We start from the raw sequence: 17,818 nt of genomic DNA on the forward strand, positions 1-17,818 counted from the left end.
TCTATATCATCCTAGCATGATATCAGAGGAGCCAAATCCCTAAAGACACTCAGTCTTCTTGGGTGTAGTTGAAGACCTTCCTCAGCTCTCCCATTAGACCAGATACCACGTTGAAAGACAGTAGAAGTGAATTCCTTGGGTGTTGCACTTTCTTCTTCCAACATCACTTTCTGGACTTGACCAGACTAAAACTACTGCAGAACAGTGCCCACAATGGTATGTTCCATTTTTCACTTCCATGCTTTTCTCCAGCTACATAGAGCTATGGAAGAAGTTCAGGGTCCCCAGAGGAGAAGTTGCTTCTCATTGTAATTATCACCATCCTGGGCTCTGAGACATTTTCTGCGGCTTTTCCAGTGATTACCTTTGAAGTAAACATCAGACTGAAGCAGCACGGAGGGGATCTTTCATCAGGAAGAAGATAAATGTCTCCAGTCACACTCTGTGTGGCAAAACCTTTGGGACAGAGATGGGTTGTACTCTTGAATGTATCTTTCTCTCCTTTCCAGATGAATCTCATCTTTTCTATGTCCGAATCAGGAGGCTGCTGTCCTTTCCATTTCGTGAGAGTGCTTTGAATTCTCCTAACTCTTTTTGTTCTTGTTTAGAAATGGAAAGATGATTGATTCAGCCTTATGAATTATGGACATCCTTCTTCTGCTTCTGATGCTGTTGGCGTCCCAGCCAGTCTCTGGGAAGCTTAGACTGAAGTGCCCGCTGAGTTTGGAGCACCCAGATGCAAAAAAGCCATGGAGCTTTTACAGGCCAGGAGACCATCTCATTAGTATAGTCATCACTGTAACGAAAATATCGGGTACACCATTGACTTTCAACGTAGCTCCTGAGAGTCAGATTCACTTGTAAGTCATTCAATGTGATGGAGTTGCATTTGCAGTTCTAAACACTCTTATTCAGTGGTGGGGTTCAATTGGTGTAACAACTGGTTCGCTGAGTGCCCGCTCTGTGCATGAGCAGTGCATTTGAAAACAGCTCTAAAACTTACCTTCTACTGCAGCCCTGGTGCGTAAAAGAGCTGAGGCACGGCAATCTGCTCTGATGCGCCTATCAGCTGGGCTTTAAACAAAGGAAATATAGGTCAGTACAGCGCAGGGGCAGGTGGGCGTGTCCAACTGATCATTGGAGCGAACCAGTTCGCTTTCAGCTGATTGTCGGAGCTACCGGTTCGCCCAAACCGGTCCAAACCGGGTGAATCCTGCCCCTGCTCTTATTTCACTTACACCTATATTGCAGGACCCATCTAATTTCTTGAATCCTTTCAATGCCCATACCTTTTCTATCTGTTTTGTTTTGTGGAACGTTTAAATGCAAAGATGGGACAAAAACAATTATTATCCATACCGGTATTATTTTTCTCTCCCTGTCTAATCCTGAATTCATCTCTTGATTACTGAGTTTTTTTAAAAGTAGGGATTTATAGGATAGAATTGATTCTGCCCAGCCCATTGATATTCAATGCCTGATTGTTATAGGAATAGACAGTGATATTTCTTCTCTGGGTCACTTTTGAAACATCCTCTTCCTTTTCTGATGGTTCTACTGTAGTGAATTATTTTGCAACCTGGCTACTGGGCTGATAAAAATTAATATATATACACACACACACACACACACACACACACACATGCACACGCACACACTGCAGTACGGCAGCCAAAAACAAAAGCACATTCCAGACATATCTCTCTCAAGGCTGTCTTCCAGGGTTACCCACAGCGACCGGAGGGGAGTGATCTCTACAACCTGTGAAATTGCTCCGTGGTGAATGTGACTGATGACACACCCTGTATGGAGTGGGGGAAACAGGGTCAGGTCTGGGCTGTAAATTACATGGGGTCAGAGTTGACTTCACTTGGAACGTGTCAACATGAAGCTCCTAATAAATAACTGGATTTCGTTTGAAGCTTGGCTCAAGGCTTATGATTTAATTAGGGTATCTGTCAGAACCCTGACATATATATAGTAGCATAGTAATTTTTTAAAAACTTCAATGGATGTCTACCTCAATCCCATCTTCTCAATGTTTACAAATATTAAATGGTGATGGCTGACGATGATTTGCCTTTTTGGGGGTCAATATTGGCTTAAAACTCAATAGGATTATACAGAAAAAGAGGATTAAATAGAAAAAAGTAATTTCTTACTGCTGTTCATGACAGATATAGTAATATGAACATTCTTTTACACCAGTTCACCTTATGATATGTCAAGAATTGTACACTTCATTTTCAATATTCAAGTGGTCAACAAAAATACCCGGCTCCTGCACAATGTGACACTTGGCTACAACATCCATGACAACTATTCAAACACACTTGGCACTTCAGATGCCTTGCTGGACATGCTCTCTACTGGAGAAGCAAATGTTCCTAACTACAGCTGTGGAAGGAAGGACAACCTTCTGGCTCTTCTTGATACAGCTGATAGGGATGTTTCCATCCAGATGTCAACATTAGCAGGCACCTACAAAGTCCCACAGGTTTGTGTCTATGTTTTCTCTATCTGGTAAAGTGAGTGGGGTGGTAGTGGGTGAATGATCAATGATATGATATGATTATTGTGGAATTCAAGAGCTGCTTTTCACTATGGCCATTGTAGGTGTCATAACTGAAGATTGAGATACACCTTGGGGGTGGGGAGGGAGGATTAAAACAGAAATACCCTCTCATGACACCATCATTATTGCTTTGTGTTCCTATGTGGTGATATGAGTGTGTTGGTAGAGGGTGACCGATATATCCAATCTTCTTTATGGGATTCAAGAGTTGCCGAACGACCATTTAAAGTGTCATGAGCATCCACAGTGGGAAGAAAGCAAGGATCAAAGCAGAGAAACTCATTCATGACACCATCCCCATTGTTTTGGGGACTTCTGCAGCATACAGGAAACAGAAAAATACTATGAAGGAACCTTTATTAGAACAAACAGTTCAGTTGACATATATGCACGTTGGTCTGATTATAGCAAATTGTAGGGGGTAGTGGCTCAGTGGCTAAGATGCTGAGCTTGTCGATCGAAAGGTTGGCAGTTCAGCGGTTTGAATCCCTAGTGCCGTGTAACGGGGTGAGCTCCCGTTACTTGTCCCAGCTTCTGCCAACCTAGCAGTTCGAAAGCACGTAAAAAATGCAAGTAGAAAAATAGGGACCACCTTTGGTGGGAAGGTTCCGTGCGCCTTTGGCATTTAGTCATGCCAGCCACATGACCACGGAGACATCTTCGGACAGCGCTGGCTCTTGGGCTTTAAAACGGAGATGAGCACCGCCCCCTAGAGTTGGGAACAACTAGCACATATGTGTGAGGTGAACCTTTACCTTTGGGGGGGAGGGTTAGAAAAATATGATTTGCATTTTTAATTCTTATTCTTTTTACTCTATTTGTTCTATTCCATTTTTATATACAGCCGTGTTAATATTCTGTGTTTAATATTTTAAACAATGGCTAATCAACATGTTTATCAAAACAAAGTTGGATTTATTAAAAGCTAATATTTTGGACTTGATCTGATCCCCCAAGATATCGTAGCATTTTTTTATTGCTTTTTTCCAGATCAGTGATAGAATTGCGTCAGAGGCTCTGAGCGATAAAAATCAATTCCCTTTTTTCCATCGGATGGTCCCCAAAGAAGGTTTCCACTACCCAGGAATTGTCCAAGTGCTCCTCCATTTCAGATGGACCTTGATTGGCCTCTTTGGTTCAGACACAGAAAATGGAGAGAATTTCATGAGGACTTTTACTCCTTTGCTTGTCAGGAGCGGAATTTGTGTTGTTATATCACAACGATTCTCAACAATTAAGCCTACAGCACTGTTCAGGGATGCCATCTCCAAGTGGAGACAAGTCAATGTCTTTGTTCACTTTATAGAATATGATTCTCCTTTGGACAGAAGTCTTCCTTTCCATTTAACACTTATGTCTTTGCCAGGACTCATTGAAGGGAAAATCTGGATCACCACAACTTTGGGAATATATTCAATGAAAAAGCACAGACTATTCAAATACGTCCACAGTATTTGGAGCTTTGCTTTTCAGGTGAAAAAAAAGCCCAAACATGATGCCTTTCAAACTTATTTCTTTGTAGATCGACAATTTGAAGCTCGGTCTTTTCAGTGCTCTTTATCAAAATGTGACTTTTCTATCAAAAGCCGGAGAAGATGCACCCAGAAAGCGCTGCTGGAATCCCGAAAGGGAAGAAATAGGATCCAGATCCGAAATTATCACTATGTTTACAGTGTCTTTATGACTCTGGCGCATGTCTTGAAGGCTGCGTATACCTCCAGATTGAGAAGGAGATGGAAGGAAGGCAAAAAGAGTTCTGGGGCTCCAAGGCTGCGTCCATGGCAGGTATGGAGTCCTGACAAGGTTCCATCAAACTTAGTGACTTTTTAGGAGATATCCAAAGTAAAGGAAGGGGAACAATCTCAATTATTTGAAATACAAAGTGCAACACGTTTGGCATGATGGCATCATGTCCCAAAGAGTGGGCACCATGTCATATACATTTTGATATTAAAAACTGCTAATTTAAAAAAGGATGTATCGGGGTGAAATGCTCCCGGTTCGGACCGGATCACCCGATCCGGTAGCGATGGAGGCAGGGGGTTCGGAGAACCGGTAGCAAAAATCTGTGCGCAACCCCCCACCATGCCCAGCTGAGCCGCACATCATCAGAGGCTTTTTTTTTTACTTTTAAAAACATTTTTTTCTATAACCTCTTCTGCCGAAAAAATGCTTTTAAAAGTTAAAAAAAAAAGTCTCTGATGATCGCGCGGCTCAGCTGGGATCATCAAAGGCATTTAAAAGAAAAGAATGTGTTTTTCTTTTAAATGCCTCTGACGATCCAAGCTGAGTTGCCTGATCGTCAGAGGCATTTAAAAGAAAAAAAGTCTCTGCCGATCAGGCAACTCAGCTGGGATCGTCAGAGCCTTTTGAAAGCATTTTTTTTACAACCTCTTCGCTGAAGAGGTTGTAGAAAAAATGGCTTTAAAAGTAAAAAAAAAAAAAAATTGGCCATGCCCACCCAGTCACATTCCCCTCCCCCACCAAACCACGCCCACAGAACCGGTAGTAACAAATTTTAGATTTCACCACTGGGATGTATGCATTTTTAAAACAATTCTAATATTCATGGGTTTGTGAATAGCATCATAGAAGTTTATGTTCATAAATTTGAAGGAACCTTGAGACCAGGTAGCTGAATACCTCTTCTCTGCAAAAATCCTAATTAAAAGTTTTCTCACTGATGGCTTCTTAGTTTTCACATTAAAACAATCATTGAAGGGGATACTGAACTTATCTGGTCCAGAATGTTGACTTCCTGAGATTCTTATTTCCCTTCTTTCCATGAGTATCACACTGCTGTCTCACGTTTGGTTTGCAATCAACTACTATTTTGATATCATTTTCACTAAGTATTCTAATCAGATGTGGTTATACTTCTTCCAGGGAATCATGTCAGGCCTGGAAGCCATCTTTTGTATTGGGGCTTCAGGCTTGCCACATTTAATGGTGTGGGAAACTGAGAGCGGGGATTGTATGGAGCAGGAGGGATATATATAGTCATAATAACATTCCTTTCTCAGAGAGTCAAGGACATCTTGCCCTGCACCTGAAGGGTATGACTTGGAGGCATATCCAGTTGGGACAGTACTTTGATTGGACCACATGATGGACATGTGGGTGCTGGACAGGGACTTGGACTTTCCTTTGGGTGGGGAAAACCTGGAAACTTTCAGATTCGGGTTTTCCCAAATGTGCCAATATGACGTGTCTAATAAAATGGAACTGTGAGGAACCTCAAGCCTCGGAGATTTCTTTCATTGGGTGTTACTTGGAACCCTGACATTTCCTTATACAAGATATCGTGGTTTCTTAAGTTCTAGTTAAAAATAAGGCATTTTTTCCTGCTGGATTTTACTCATGCGGCACTCTCTATCAGGAAATCATAAATATTATTCTGGAAACTTGATATTTTAAAAAGGAGATCAAATTAGCTTTCTCCAAGAGTTGGTATAAATCTTGAGTCACAATATCATGATCTATCAAATCCACATTTTTGTATTAACGACAATATAGAACTGTACACGATCAAGGACTAATTGTTATTCTTAACTACCTAGTTCAGTGATGGCTAACCTTTTTGCTGTCGCGTGCCAAAAGCGGGGGGAGCATGGGAGGTCACGGGTGCGTGTGCCCACATCCATAATTCAATGCGTCTCGCCCTCCCGCACATGCGCACGTGACCCCCCCCATACTTCCCCCTGCTTTTGGCATGTGATGGCATGGTGGGCCCAGTAGGCCCGTTTTTTCCCCCTCCCCAGGCTCCAGAGGCTTTCTAGGAGCCTGGGGAGGGCAAAAACAGCCTTCCCCATCCCCCCGGAGGCCTTCCTGGAGGCCAGAAACAGCCAGTTTCCCGATTTCCGGTGGGACCGGAAGGCCTGAAAATCAGTTGGCTGGTGTGCGCATGTACGCTGGAGCTGAGCTAGGGCAACACTCGCATGCCCACCAATATGGCTCCGCGTGCCACCTATGGCACCCGTGCCATAGGTTCGCCATCACGGACCTAGTTTATGAGAAACATTAAAATGATTAAAATTATTTGAGTACATTTTAAGACAATTTAATCCCCTTAGTTATCATAGTGTCCACCCCTTATTTAAATAGGCTCCTAACCAGTGGTGGGATTCAAGTAATTTAACAACCTGTTCTCTGCCCTAGTGATTTCTTCCAACAACCAGTTTGCCAAACTGCTCAGCAAGTTAACAACCAGTTCTCCCGAAGTGGTGCGAACTGGCTGAATCCCACCACTGCTCCTAACAACAGAAAATAGTTTTTTAATACTTTGCTGAAATCAAATTATATCACTAGTATTCCCATAAGAGCCATAGTGGGTCAGTGTTTAGAATACACTATTGCAGGCTAAGTCTGCCAACTGCCAGGAGTTTGATCCTGACAAGGTTGAGTCAGCATTCTGTCCTTCCGAGGTAAAACGAGAACACCAATTGTTGGGGGAAACATATTGATTCTGTAAGTAGCTTAGAGAGGGCTATAAAGCATTGTGAAGTGGTATATAAGTCTATTGCTATTGCTATAATCTATTAAGGAAGTATAATGACTTTTGGGGGTGGGGACAGTAGTGAAATCCTCCGTGGATCGCCATTCAGTGGTGGGTTCCTCCCGGTTTGGTCTGGTTCGGCCAAGCTGGTAGTGGTGACGATATGACATCACCGAACCGGTTCTCCCCCCCCGCCCTCGCACCCCCCCCACCCCCACGTTATTCTTACCTTTTATTTGGTCCCATCCCCAATCTATTGCTGCCTCCTGAGTCCCAGCTGATGACTAGAGGGAAAAAAACTGTTTAAACTCTTGCCGCGGGGCTTCAAAGGGCCGTCCTACAGCTGATCAGTGTTAAAAGCAAACAAATGAGTCGGGTCGTAAGTGCGAGGACTGGTCGTAAGTGTGAGGATCTTCCAGAAATGACTCTGACCAGCTAGCCACGCCCACCTAGTCACATGTCCTCCAAGCCACACCCACAAAATAAGCCACGCCCACAGAACCGGTAGTAAAAAAATTTAGAACCCACCCCTGTTGCCATTGGTTCACTGCCCATGCATTTGCGGTGCATGCCAAAGGCACGCTGCATGTGCGCATGCACAGTGCACACCAAAAACACGCTACACGCATGCACGCACACCGCATGCCAAAAGCATACTGCGTGTGCATGCACAGCGCGCACTAAACGCATGCTTCATGTGGAAAAAAGAAGACTTCACTAGGTAAGTAGAATGGGGGGGGAGAGAAACAGCTGTGCCGTGTGATTTAGTTTCGCTAGAAAGCAGGATTTCCTGCTCTCTAGTGAATATAAACCATGCAGCACAGCTGATCATCAGAAATACCGGTTTAGACGAACTGGTAGCTTTTAAATTACCGGTTTGACTGAACCGGTAGCTTTTTTTTACTACCACTTTGCCCGAACCGGAGCAAACCGGTAGCATTTCACCCCTGGTGGTGGTGGTGGGGGGGAAAGATATGCTGCTTTTGAATAATCAGATAAGAAGTGGGGGGGGGATCCCACTTCTTCATATCAGGAGAAAGACACTCAGAAAGGATCTTCCCTAACTTTTCAGTATAAAAAAAGAGTTGGTAGGAGATTTGTACTTACAGATTTGCACAATTCTCTTAGTAGAGATCTGATAAAGTAGAATTAACTCATGTAGTCATCTTTCCTGTCTGGTCTTCCTGGGAGAGGATGAGCTTGGCAACAAGAATGTTCATGTAATTGATCAATTGTGTCAATTATATTTTGTCAATATATGGCTGAGGAATTTTGCTTAATCTTTTTGGTTCGCTTATAGAGGTAGTGGTTACACCTGTTCTCCCATTTAAGCATATTTGTGAGTTAGAAAGCTTCAGAAGAAAGAGTCAAATGTGAAAAGACCATGTGGGATAAGAAACCAAGTTTTCAGCTTTTAAAATTCCTGGATCTTTCCATTCTAGTTCCATCCCTTTCTGGAGAAGAATGAGTTTTACAATATTTCCCAGAGGAAACTCTACTTGGATCAAAATGGAGATGTAACAGCAGACCTAGACATTGTGAGCTTGTTAGTTTTCTCCAAGAAGGACTCCATCCAAGAGCAATTGGGGAGCTTTAAAAGACAGAGACTTATTATCAGCCAAGATGCTCTGTCACGGCTAAAGTTGCTCAATAAGGTGGGTGACATATTGCTGTCTTTTCTCTGTTTTCCAATGCCCTAGGAACCATTTCAAGTGGACTAAACCTAGTCACCAAAGTGGATGACCTTCAGTGAGAATTGAATGTGGGGGACAGAAATCTTCTATTTTTCTTAGACGGCTTGGGAGGCTTGGGACTGCTTGGGAGTAGCAATAGCAATAGCACTTATATACCGCTTCATAGTGCTTTTACAGCCCTCTCTAAGCGGTTTACAGAGTTAGCCTATTGCCCCCAACAATCTGGATCCTCATTTTACCCACCTCGGAAGGGTGGAAGGCTGAGTCAACCTTGAGCCTGGTGAGATTCGATCTGCCGAACTACAGCTAGCAGTCAGCTGAAGTAGCCTGCAGTGCTGCACTCTAACCACTGCACCACCTCAGCTCTTACAAGCAGTCCACACAATGGTGTCCTTCAGATATTACAATGTGGAACACTCTTTTAAAATGATTCAGCTCTGTCCAACATTGGATGCTGGATGATGATTATTTAGAATGTAAACCATGGCACAGTTGTGTCCCCCTCTAAAATTTAGTATCTGTATCAAATTGATGAGAAACCTTCAAATGCTGGGGATTGTGTTGCTAATCACCTCAGATTCGCTTATTTCTTGTCCTCAAATAGCAAAGAAGAATCCTGTTGACCAGTGTCTGAATTCAGGGCTGGACTGAATCTGATGAAATTGTGTTGAGACTGGATGGAAGTCCTGTTGGTTGCGTTGGGAATAAGCTTCATCAAGTCTTTCTTGCCGAAAGTGTTTCCTGAAAGAGTCAGGCCTGGCTTTTCTAGAGTTATCCAATGCTTCTTTTTCACCCCACAGAGACAGAGCAATAGGCTTTCCATTCCTAGGAAGGAAGTCTAAGGCTTTAAGCGTCAGCTTCAGAGCTTCCACATTTAGTGCTGTGGGAAACTGGGAGGGGGGATTGTATGGAGTTGGGGAGATATCTAGCCATAATAACATTCTTTTCTCTGAGAGTCAAGGACATTCTGCCTTGCATCTGGAGTGGCATGACTGGGAGGCATCTGGTGCATTAATTGGACCATGTGATGGACATGTGGGTACAGGGGAAAGAACTTGGACTTTCTTTTGGGTGGGGAAAACCTGGATGGTGAGTCCTAACATATTTTTTTTGGCATTCATTGTTTCTAATTTTTTTTTTCCTGCTTAGTCTCTGCCTCAGTCCAAATGTGTGGAAAGTTGTCATCCTGGATTTGTCAGGAAGGCCCGAGAAGGAGAGCCAGTTTGTTGCTATGACTGTGTTCCTTGTCCAGAGGGAACCATCTCCACTCAGGAAGGTGGGTAACACCAAAGAAAAGAGGAGGCATTGTGGATGTGGATTCATCCAGAGCATTTTCATGAAAATCCATATTTGGAGCTTCTGAATTCTTGTTTATCTTTCAAAAAGGCACAATTTCTTATCCAAAGTGAAGAATACGAAAAAGACCTTGAAGGAATAGCAGGATTTGCTAGACTGGGCAAACTTTACTACTGCCAAAGAAAGAATCCCTGTTGCTTATTAGTTTGGAAGTTTCCTGCCACTTTTACTTTTCTGGGAATAGAATAGAATAGAATAGAATAGAATAGAATAGAATAGAATAGAATAGAGTCGAGTCGAGTCGAGTCGAGTCGAGTCGAGTCGAGTCGAGTCGAGTAGAATAGAATAGAATAGAACAGAATAAAAACATTATTGTCACTTTAAATATACACTAATCAGCATACATTAAAATGAAATTTTGTTGCATTCATCTCTTAAAAGATAACCATTATGCATATACCCACATACCCACACATATATGACACAGAGAAACATCACAGTTTAGTTCGGATGTATACATATACATGGCAAAAAAGAAAAAAATCCTGCAAGTTTACAAGACAGCATAAGGAACAAAGCTGTTTACAGAATCTAGTAGTCCTATAGATGCTTGGAAACTTCCTCCCAGAGTGGAGCAACAGAAACAGACTGCGAAGTGGGTGTGTGGGGTCTCTTACAATGCTTCGAGCTCTAAGCACATAGTGCTTATAAGCAGCATCTTGAATAACAGGAAGTGAGCTTCCTATAATCTTCTCAGCTGTCCTCACTACTCTCTGTAGGGTCTTTCTATCTGAAGCACTGCTGCCACCAAACCAAACAATGATGCAGTTTGTTAAAACTCTTTTCAGTTGTGCCTCTGTAAAAAGTGGCCAGGACAAAAGGAGAAAGATGTGCTCTCCTCATCCGACATAGGAAATGCAAACGCTGGTTTGCACGTTTCACTAAAGATAACATATGAAGAGACCAAGTCAGATTGTTAGTTATCTGCACCAGTTGTGAAATCTAAAATTTGTTACTACCGGTTCTGTGGGCGTGGCTTGGTGCGGGGATGTAATGTGACTGGGTGGGCGTGGCCAATTTTTTTTTTTTACTTTTAAAACCATTTTTTCTACAACCTCTTCGGTGAAGAGGTTGTAAAAAAATGCTTTCAAAAAGCTCTGATGATTCTAGCTGAGTTGCCTGATTGGCAGAGGCTTTTTTTCTTTTAAATGCCTCTGACAATCAGGCAACTCAGCTGAGATCCAAGCTGAGTTGCCTGAGTGTCAGAGGCATTTAAAAAAAAAAAGCCTCTGCTGATCAGGCAACTCAGCTTGGATCGTAAGAGGCATTTAAAAGAAAAAAAAAAGCTTCTGCTGATCAGGCAACTCAGCTTGGATCGACAGAGGCATTTAAAAGAAAAAAAGCCTCTGCTGATCAGACAACTCAGCTTGGATTGACAGAGACATTTAAAAGAAAAAGCCTTTTTTTCTTTTAAATGCCTCTGACGATCCAAGCTGAGTTGCCTGATCAGCAGAGGCTTTTTTTCTTTTAAATGCCTCTGACGATCCAAGCTGAGTTGCCTGATCGTCAGAGGCATTTAAAAGAAAAAAAGCCTCTGCTGATCAGACAACTCAGCTGGGATCCTCAGAGCATTTTGAAAGCATTTATTTTACAACTTCTTCACTCTGAAGAGGTTGTAGAAAAAATGCTTTTAAAAGCCTTTGATGATCTCAGCTGAGCCACAGGATCATCAGAGGCTTTTTTTTTTACTTTTAAAAGCATTTTTTCAGCCGAAGAGGTTGTAGAAAAAAATGCTTTTAAAAGTAAAAAAAAAGCCTCTGATGATTGTGCAGCTCAGCTGGTCATTGGGGGTGGGGGCAGGGATTTTTGCTACCGGTTCTCTGAACCACCCCCCTCCATCGCTACCGGAACAGGCAATCCGGTCCGAACCGGGAGCATTTCACCCCTGATCTGCACCCCCAGATACATACACCTCTTGGAGGTATTATTGCGATCCATTTTATATGGGCTTCCTCTTGAGGATCATTGAGATCCTTAGTGATCTGAGTCCACAATGAGGCAATATGGACAGTTGGGGTGCACCTCATTACACCCATACAACCACAGTTGCCAATAGCCATTCCAGGTTATTTGTAGGTCTCGTTTTATTGGCCAGTCAACTAGATTTCACAAGAGGAGCATACTCTCCATCCAGTAAATTAAGAAGTGCTATCTGGCAGGATTTAGGAAGTTAGCCTAGAAAGATTAACTGATTCATTATTTACCTCTAATAGTATAGGTTACTAAGAGGATTCTATACATAACACAGGAAATTATTCACATCCTAGGATTTCCTGCCATTTCATAGACTATTAGAAATATAGTTATTTGTTTTAGAAAATGATATTCTTCTTACTTATTTTCTGGGGAGATGTGAAGAAATATAGTTGTACAAATGCTCAAGGTAGCAGTTGTCCCAAGAAGGTATATCTTGAAAGGTAAAAGGGTAGAATATTAAAGAAACATTACTTTTTGGTTTTCTCAGATACAGAAAAGTGCACCAAGTGTCTGGATGATAAATATCCAAATGAGGAACGAATCCAATGTATCCCCAAAATTATAATCTTCCTATCTTATGAAGAACATCTGGGCATCATCCTAATCTCTTTTGCTCTACTCTTGTTTCTAACAACAGGCTTTGTTTTAATTGTTTTCATTAAATACCTAGAAACTCCCATTGTCAAAGCCAACAACCGGGATCTCTCTTACATCCTCCTGATCTCCCTCCTGCTTTGCTTCTTGACTCCTTTTCTTTTCATTGGTCAACCAAGGAAAGCCACCTGCCTTCTCCGACAAACTGTTTTCAGCATCATCTTCTCAGTTGCCATTTCTTCTCTCTTGGCCAAAACAATTATGGTGGTGTTGGCCTTCCTGGCTACAAAACCAGGAAACCGAGCGAAGAGATGGTTGGGGAAGAGCTTGGCCAACTCCATCATCCTTTCCTGTTCTGCTGTCCAAATTATCATCTGCTCCATCTGGCTTGGAGTTTCTCCCCCATTCCCTGACTCTGACCTCCATTCTCAACCTGAAGTGATCAATGTGCAATGCAACGAGGGGTCTGTTATCATGTTCTACATCACCCTCAGCTACATGGGCTTCCTGGCCGCCATCTGCTTCATGGTGGCTTTCCTGGCGAGGAACCTACCAGGGGCCTTCAATGAAGCCAAGCTAATTACCTTCAGCATGCTGGTCTTCTGCAGTGTCTGGGTGAGTTTTGTGCCCACCTACCTGAGCACCAAAGGGAAATTCATGGTGGCTGTTCAGGTCTTCTCCATCTTGTCCTCCAATGCTGGTCTGCTGGTCTGCATCTTCCTCCCCAAGTGCTACATTATCATTCTTAAGCCAGACCTGAATACAAAAGAGCATCTTACAACCAGAAGAAATATAAAAATGGGAGACTGAGGAATTTCCACTTTCAATATGTCTCGACAGACCAGACAGAGAAAATGGTCCGAAGTATTCCCATACATGAGCTGGGCCAACAATTTTGTTGAAATAGTTAAATGTCAGCTGGAAGATAGTTCAGTGGAATTGCAAGATCGTTGCTGAACTTTATGGAGTAGTTGAATTAATATATCTGTCCTGAGATGCCACCCCGCAAATATTTGAAATATCACACAATGGTGGAACAGGAATCTTGTTGATATGCCATAAATATTTATTTTGAAGGGAGGATCTTTCAGAGTTCCATAATTTTAATTTTATCATAGTTGATCTGCAAATTGGGTTCTCTGCACTATTGGTCTCCAAATCTCAGCTTGATTTATTATTTATTAAATGTATTTGTCAGATGTAAATGCCTTATTCTCTAATGTGTAAATAGTATATGAACGGGGTATCAGGGGTTAATTTATTCTTCACTTCTTAATGTATTCATAATTCACCACTCCCATTCCTAGCTCCACCCATTGTATATATAAGGAGCTGTTTGCACCCTTTTCCCTGCTTCTATCTGTGAATATTCAGTGAATATAGAATGCCTAATGTAAATAAAAGGAGATATATTTAAACCTTTAACTCTTACTAAATTTATTGAGTCTGATCCTGAAAATATCGCAACAAGCTGGTAGCAGAGGATGGTTAATTGACTCAATAAAAACTTAAAAATGTCTAAGAAAGATAGGCCCAACACCAGGGCATACAGCAAAGAAATGGAAACAGAACAAGAAATAATCAACGAATCCACAAACGCGATTTCGAGAGAATCCGAAGAATACACCACTGAAGACGAAGAAATAATAGATGAAAATGATGACCAGGAGGAAATCGAAATAGAGAATAACGAACTCAGGTCAGAGATATTAAAACTATTAAAGAGCCAGAAGAATGATGAAAGCCTCATCGCGAACCTCCAAGATATGCTGAAGAACAGCGGAGCAGCGAGAGAGAAGCACATCACTAATGAAAAAACAAAAGACCCAAAAATAGTGAGTGATATGACTACAGAAAAAATTATTGTGAAGAAGAAAAACGGTGATCCCGCGCGAAATTTTGAATGGCAGCCATCTTGGTTTCAACAGACCTCCAGGGTGAGCGAAGCAGAGCCAATCAGAAAAATCAATTCAAAATTTCTGGCGCGAAAAACATTATCAGACAACGAAAACGAAAAAGAAGATTCAAACACCTCAGAAGAATCAGAATCAGAAAGTGAAGATGATTCAACAAACAAACAAATAAAATCAGCGATGAAAACGCTTTTTGCTGCATTTGGGCCAAAACTAAAAATTACTAAAAAGCTAACAAAGAAACGAGCGAGCAAGCCAATGCCTCAAGACCTGCCCGCTCCCATCCTGACTACGAGAGCGACGACGCCCGAACCCAGAGAGCCCTGCCGATACCGCCCCACGCCACAGACCGAAGCAAGCACCAACGCACTCAAAAGAAGAGGAAGAGCAGCCGCCATCGTCAGGACTCCCAAAATCGAGCCAGAGACCGATTCGTCTGAGGAGGAGCAGAACGAGCGAGCCGCAACGAGGAGAACCTCTCACGACGACTCCAGGGAAGAAATGAACAACGCGCATGCGCGAGACTACGCAGACGGTCCGGGAAGACATGAATTGACGAGGAGACCGTGCAGGCTCGTTGCAAGCATCCCCACGCCGTTTTGTAACTTTCTGCATTTACGAGACCACGGACTACCTCAGGTTGTAAGTAATGGACCTAATAATGTCGGAAATTTACCCAGTGACTTCCCAAAGCTAAGGATAGATGGCATTAATTTGCAAGAATGGTATCAGCAGCTCCAGGTTGTCTTTATGAAGGAAAACTTACTGTTTTTTATCACTAGTCCCCCAAAAAGACCTTGGACTTTAAAAATAGACTGTTTACACCATAGAGCATTTTTCTTATTAATATCTAGTGTGTCTCCTGCAATGTATCACAGCATTAAGCAAAATCTGACTGTTTCAGAAATTATTCAATGCATGTTTAATTTATTTCACAGTGACAGTGTAGCTACCACCACAAGGATGTCTAAAGATTTCTTTTCATCTAGGATAAAACCAGGGGTTTCCATAAGTGAGCATTTAATATCTTTAAACAAAATAAGAGCTGAGTTGCATTTAAGGGGGGAGGTGATTTCAGACCAAACAATGAAAAGTGTTATTATCAACTCACTTGATCCATCATGGGACAATTATATGTCACACTTAGACACAATCAATCTAGGATACTTATCCATAGAAAGTCTATCCAATAAATTAATAGCAGAAGACAATTCAAGAAGGAATCGTTCTAATAATCACATAGAACACAAACCATATAGGAAAGTAGCTTTCCAAGAAAGATATAATGAAACATCTAAATGTCACAACTGTGGATCCAGGGAACACAATAGAAGAGATTGCCCCAAAATTTCAAAAGAAAGACATAGGTCAGAATATAGAAACAAATACAATTACAGACAGTCTTCCATGGATAGACATAGATATAGAAGCCCACCAAATTACAAAGATAATAGAGGGGGCAGAGATAATTCAAAGGATAGAAAATCTGGTTCACTGAATGGATTAAATAAACAAGACAACACTAACACACAGCAGAGTGAGAACAATAATTGGCTTATTGATTCTGGAGCAACTAATCACACCACCAATAACAAAGATATATTGTCTTCATTTGTAGAAGATAAATTTGTAACAAAGGTAGCTAACCAAGAAAAGGTTCAAGTATTAGGTAGAGGGAATGTAACCTTGCCTGGTCTAGGAAAAATAGAGGGGGTATTGCTAATACCTGAAATACCTCATAACATACTAAGTGCCATAAAACTAAGTAGAGATTCTGATATTAACATTGTTTTTTCTAAAGGAAAAGCGACTTTGGAGAAAAATAAAATAGATATAGGCACTGTAATAATTAAAGGAGGTCTACCTTATCTAATAACAAAGGAAAAATGGTTGCATAACATTGATTCAAATATGGAAGATTGTATTGAAGTAGATGATGGAAACATTAGCAACAGTGACAATGATGAATGTAAAATATCTCATGATCACAAAGACGCACACAATGAAAAAAAACCAAAAATAGGTAAGCCAATTCATGATGAGTGTGCTCACATCTTACATAGGAAGTTAGGACATGCCAGTTTTCCTGTAGTACAAAAAATGACTGAACACGCAGAAGGTGTTAAAATAAAAAATTGTGAAAACTATTTGGAATGCTCAGTATGTAAATCTACAAAACTAAAAACTAGCCCCAGACCAAGAAAATCTACTAGATCAACCAACAAAATTTTTGATTTAGTACACATGGACTTAGTTGGTCCACTAACTCCATCAATCACTTATAGAAAACGTTACTTCTTGACCATAGTAGACGATTATAGCCGCTATGGATTTGTTTATACATTAAAACACAAAGATGAAACCTTTCAAAAATTTAAAGAATTTTATAAACGCATAGAAACACAACACAATATCAAAATAAAACAAATCATGACAGATAGGGGATGTGAATTCATGTCTAAAGAATTCTCCCAATGGTTAAAGGACAAAGGAATGTTACATTACACGTCTAGTCCATTTTCTGCGTTCCAGAACGGGATTGTAGAGAGGAAGAACTCAACATTACAAACCATGATTAGATGCACATTGGAAGATGCTGGCTTAAGCAAACAATTCTGGTCAGAAGCCTTACATTATTCCAATTACACACAGAATAGAACCTGGTCCAGCATTGTAAATAAGACACCATATGAAGTAATGTATAATAGGAAACCAAAATTGGCACACATGCACATATTTGGAGTTACTGCAGACGTACACATACCTAAGCAACTAAGAAGAAAGGGAGAAAACGTGTCCAGAAGACTCAGATTTATGGGATATGAGACAGGCACTAAAGGGTACAGATTCATTGATAGTAATAACAAATTTATAGTCTCCAGAACAGCTGTGTTCCATGAACAGGCCAACTGGTCTAAAATACATCTTAATGAAATATTTCCGAGTAACAACAAAGATACAAAATCTCAAGAGAAAGGGACTATAGAAAAGCAAAATATCGACAAATATAAAAACAAAACCAAAACTTGGACAAATAGCCAACACAAAATAAAGACAGACACACTAACAAAAAAGGAAGCGAGATATTTGCATGATAACAATAGTAAACCTGAAAAAACAATTAGAAACACCAGAAATCAGATGCCAAATAAATACAAAGATTATATAATGCATATGGGTGGTGAGTCAACGACACCTAATACATATGAGGAAG

General features: G+C 41.3%; 1 protein-coding gene across 1 annotated transcript; it reads left to right on the top strand.

Annotated features, from left to right (window-relative positions):
* Positions 1-642: 642 nt before the first annotated feature.
* LOC139309897 (vomeronasal type-2 receptor 26-like) lies at positions 643-13,501 on the top strand. Its single transcript, XM_070934084.1, has 6 exons — positions 643-860; positions 2,209-2,497; positions 3,566-4,360; positions 8,513-8,725; positions 9,914-10,040; positions 12,585-13,501. The coding sequence occupies exons 1-6, from the start codon at positions 643-645 to the stop codon at positions 13,499-13,501; spliced, it is 2,559 nt and encodes an 852-aa protein (XP_070790185.1).
* Positions 13,502-17,818: the final 4,317 nt, after the last annotated feature.

Source organism: Pituophis catenifer, unplaced genomic scaffold (genome assembly GCF_029215685.1).
Source record: "Pituophis catenifer annectens isolate HBS135680 unplaced genomic scaffold, rPitCat1.0.hap2 SCAF_2, whole genome shotgun sequence".
NCBI lineage: Eukaryota > Metazoa > Chordata > Lepidosauria > Squamata > Colubridae > Pituophis > Pituophis catenifer.

What these genes read in the sequence shown, in the direction of transcription:
- LOC139309897 (XM_070934084.1), top strand. Translation starts at nt 643, where the DNA reads ATGGACATCCTTCTTCTGCTTCTGATGCTGTTGGCGTCCCAGCCAGTC. An exon ending in CCTGAGAGTCAGATTCACTT is followed by an intron (nt 861 to 2,208) that starts GTAAGTCATTCA and finishes CTTTTACACCAG; the next exon opens with TTCACCTTATGATATGTCAA. An exon ending in CAAGGCTGCGTCCATGGCAG is followed by an intron (nt 4,361 to 8,512) that starts GTATGGAGTCCT and finishes TTTCCATTCTAG; the next exon opens with TTCCATCCCTTTCTGGAGAA.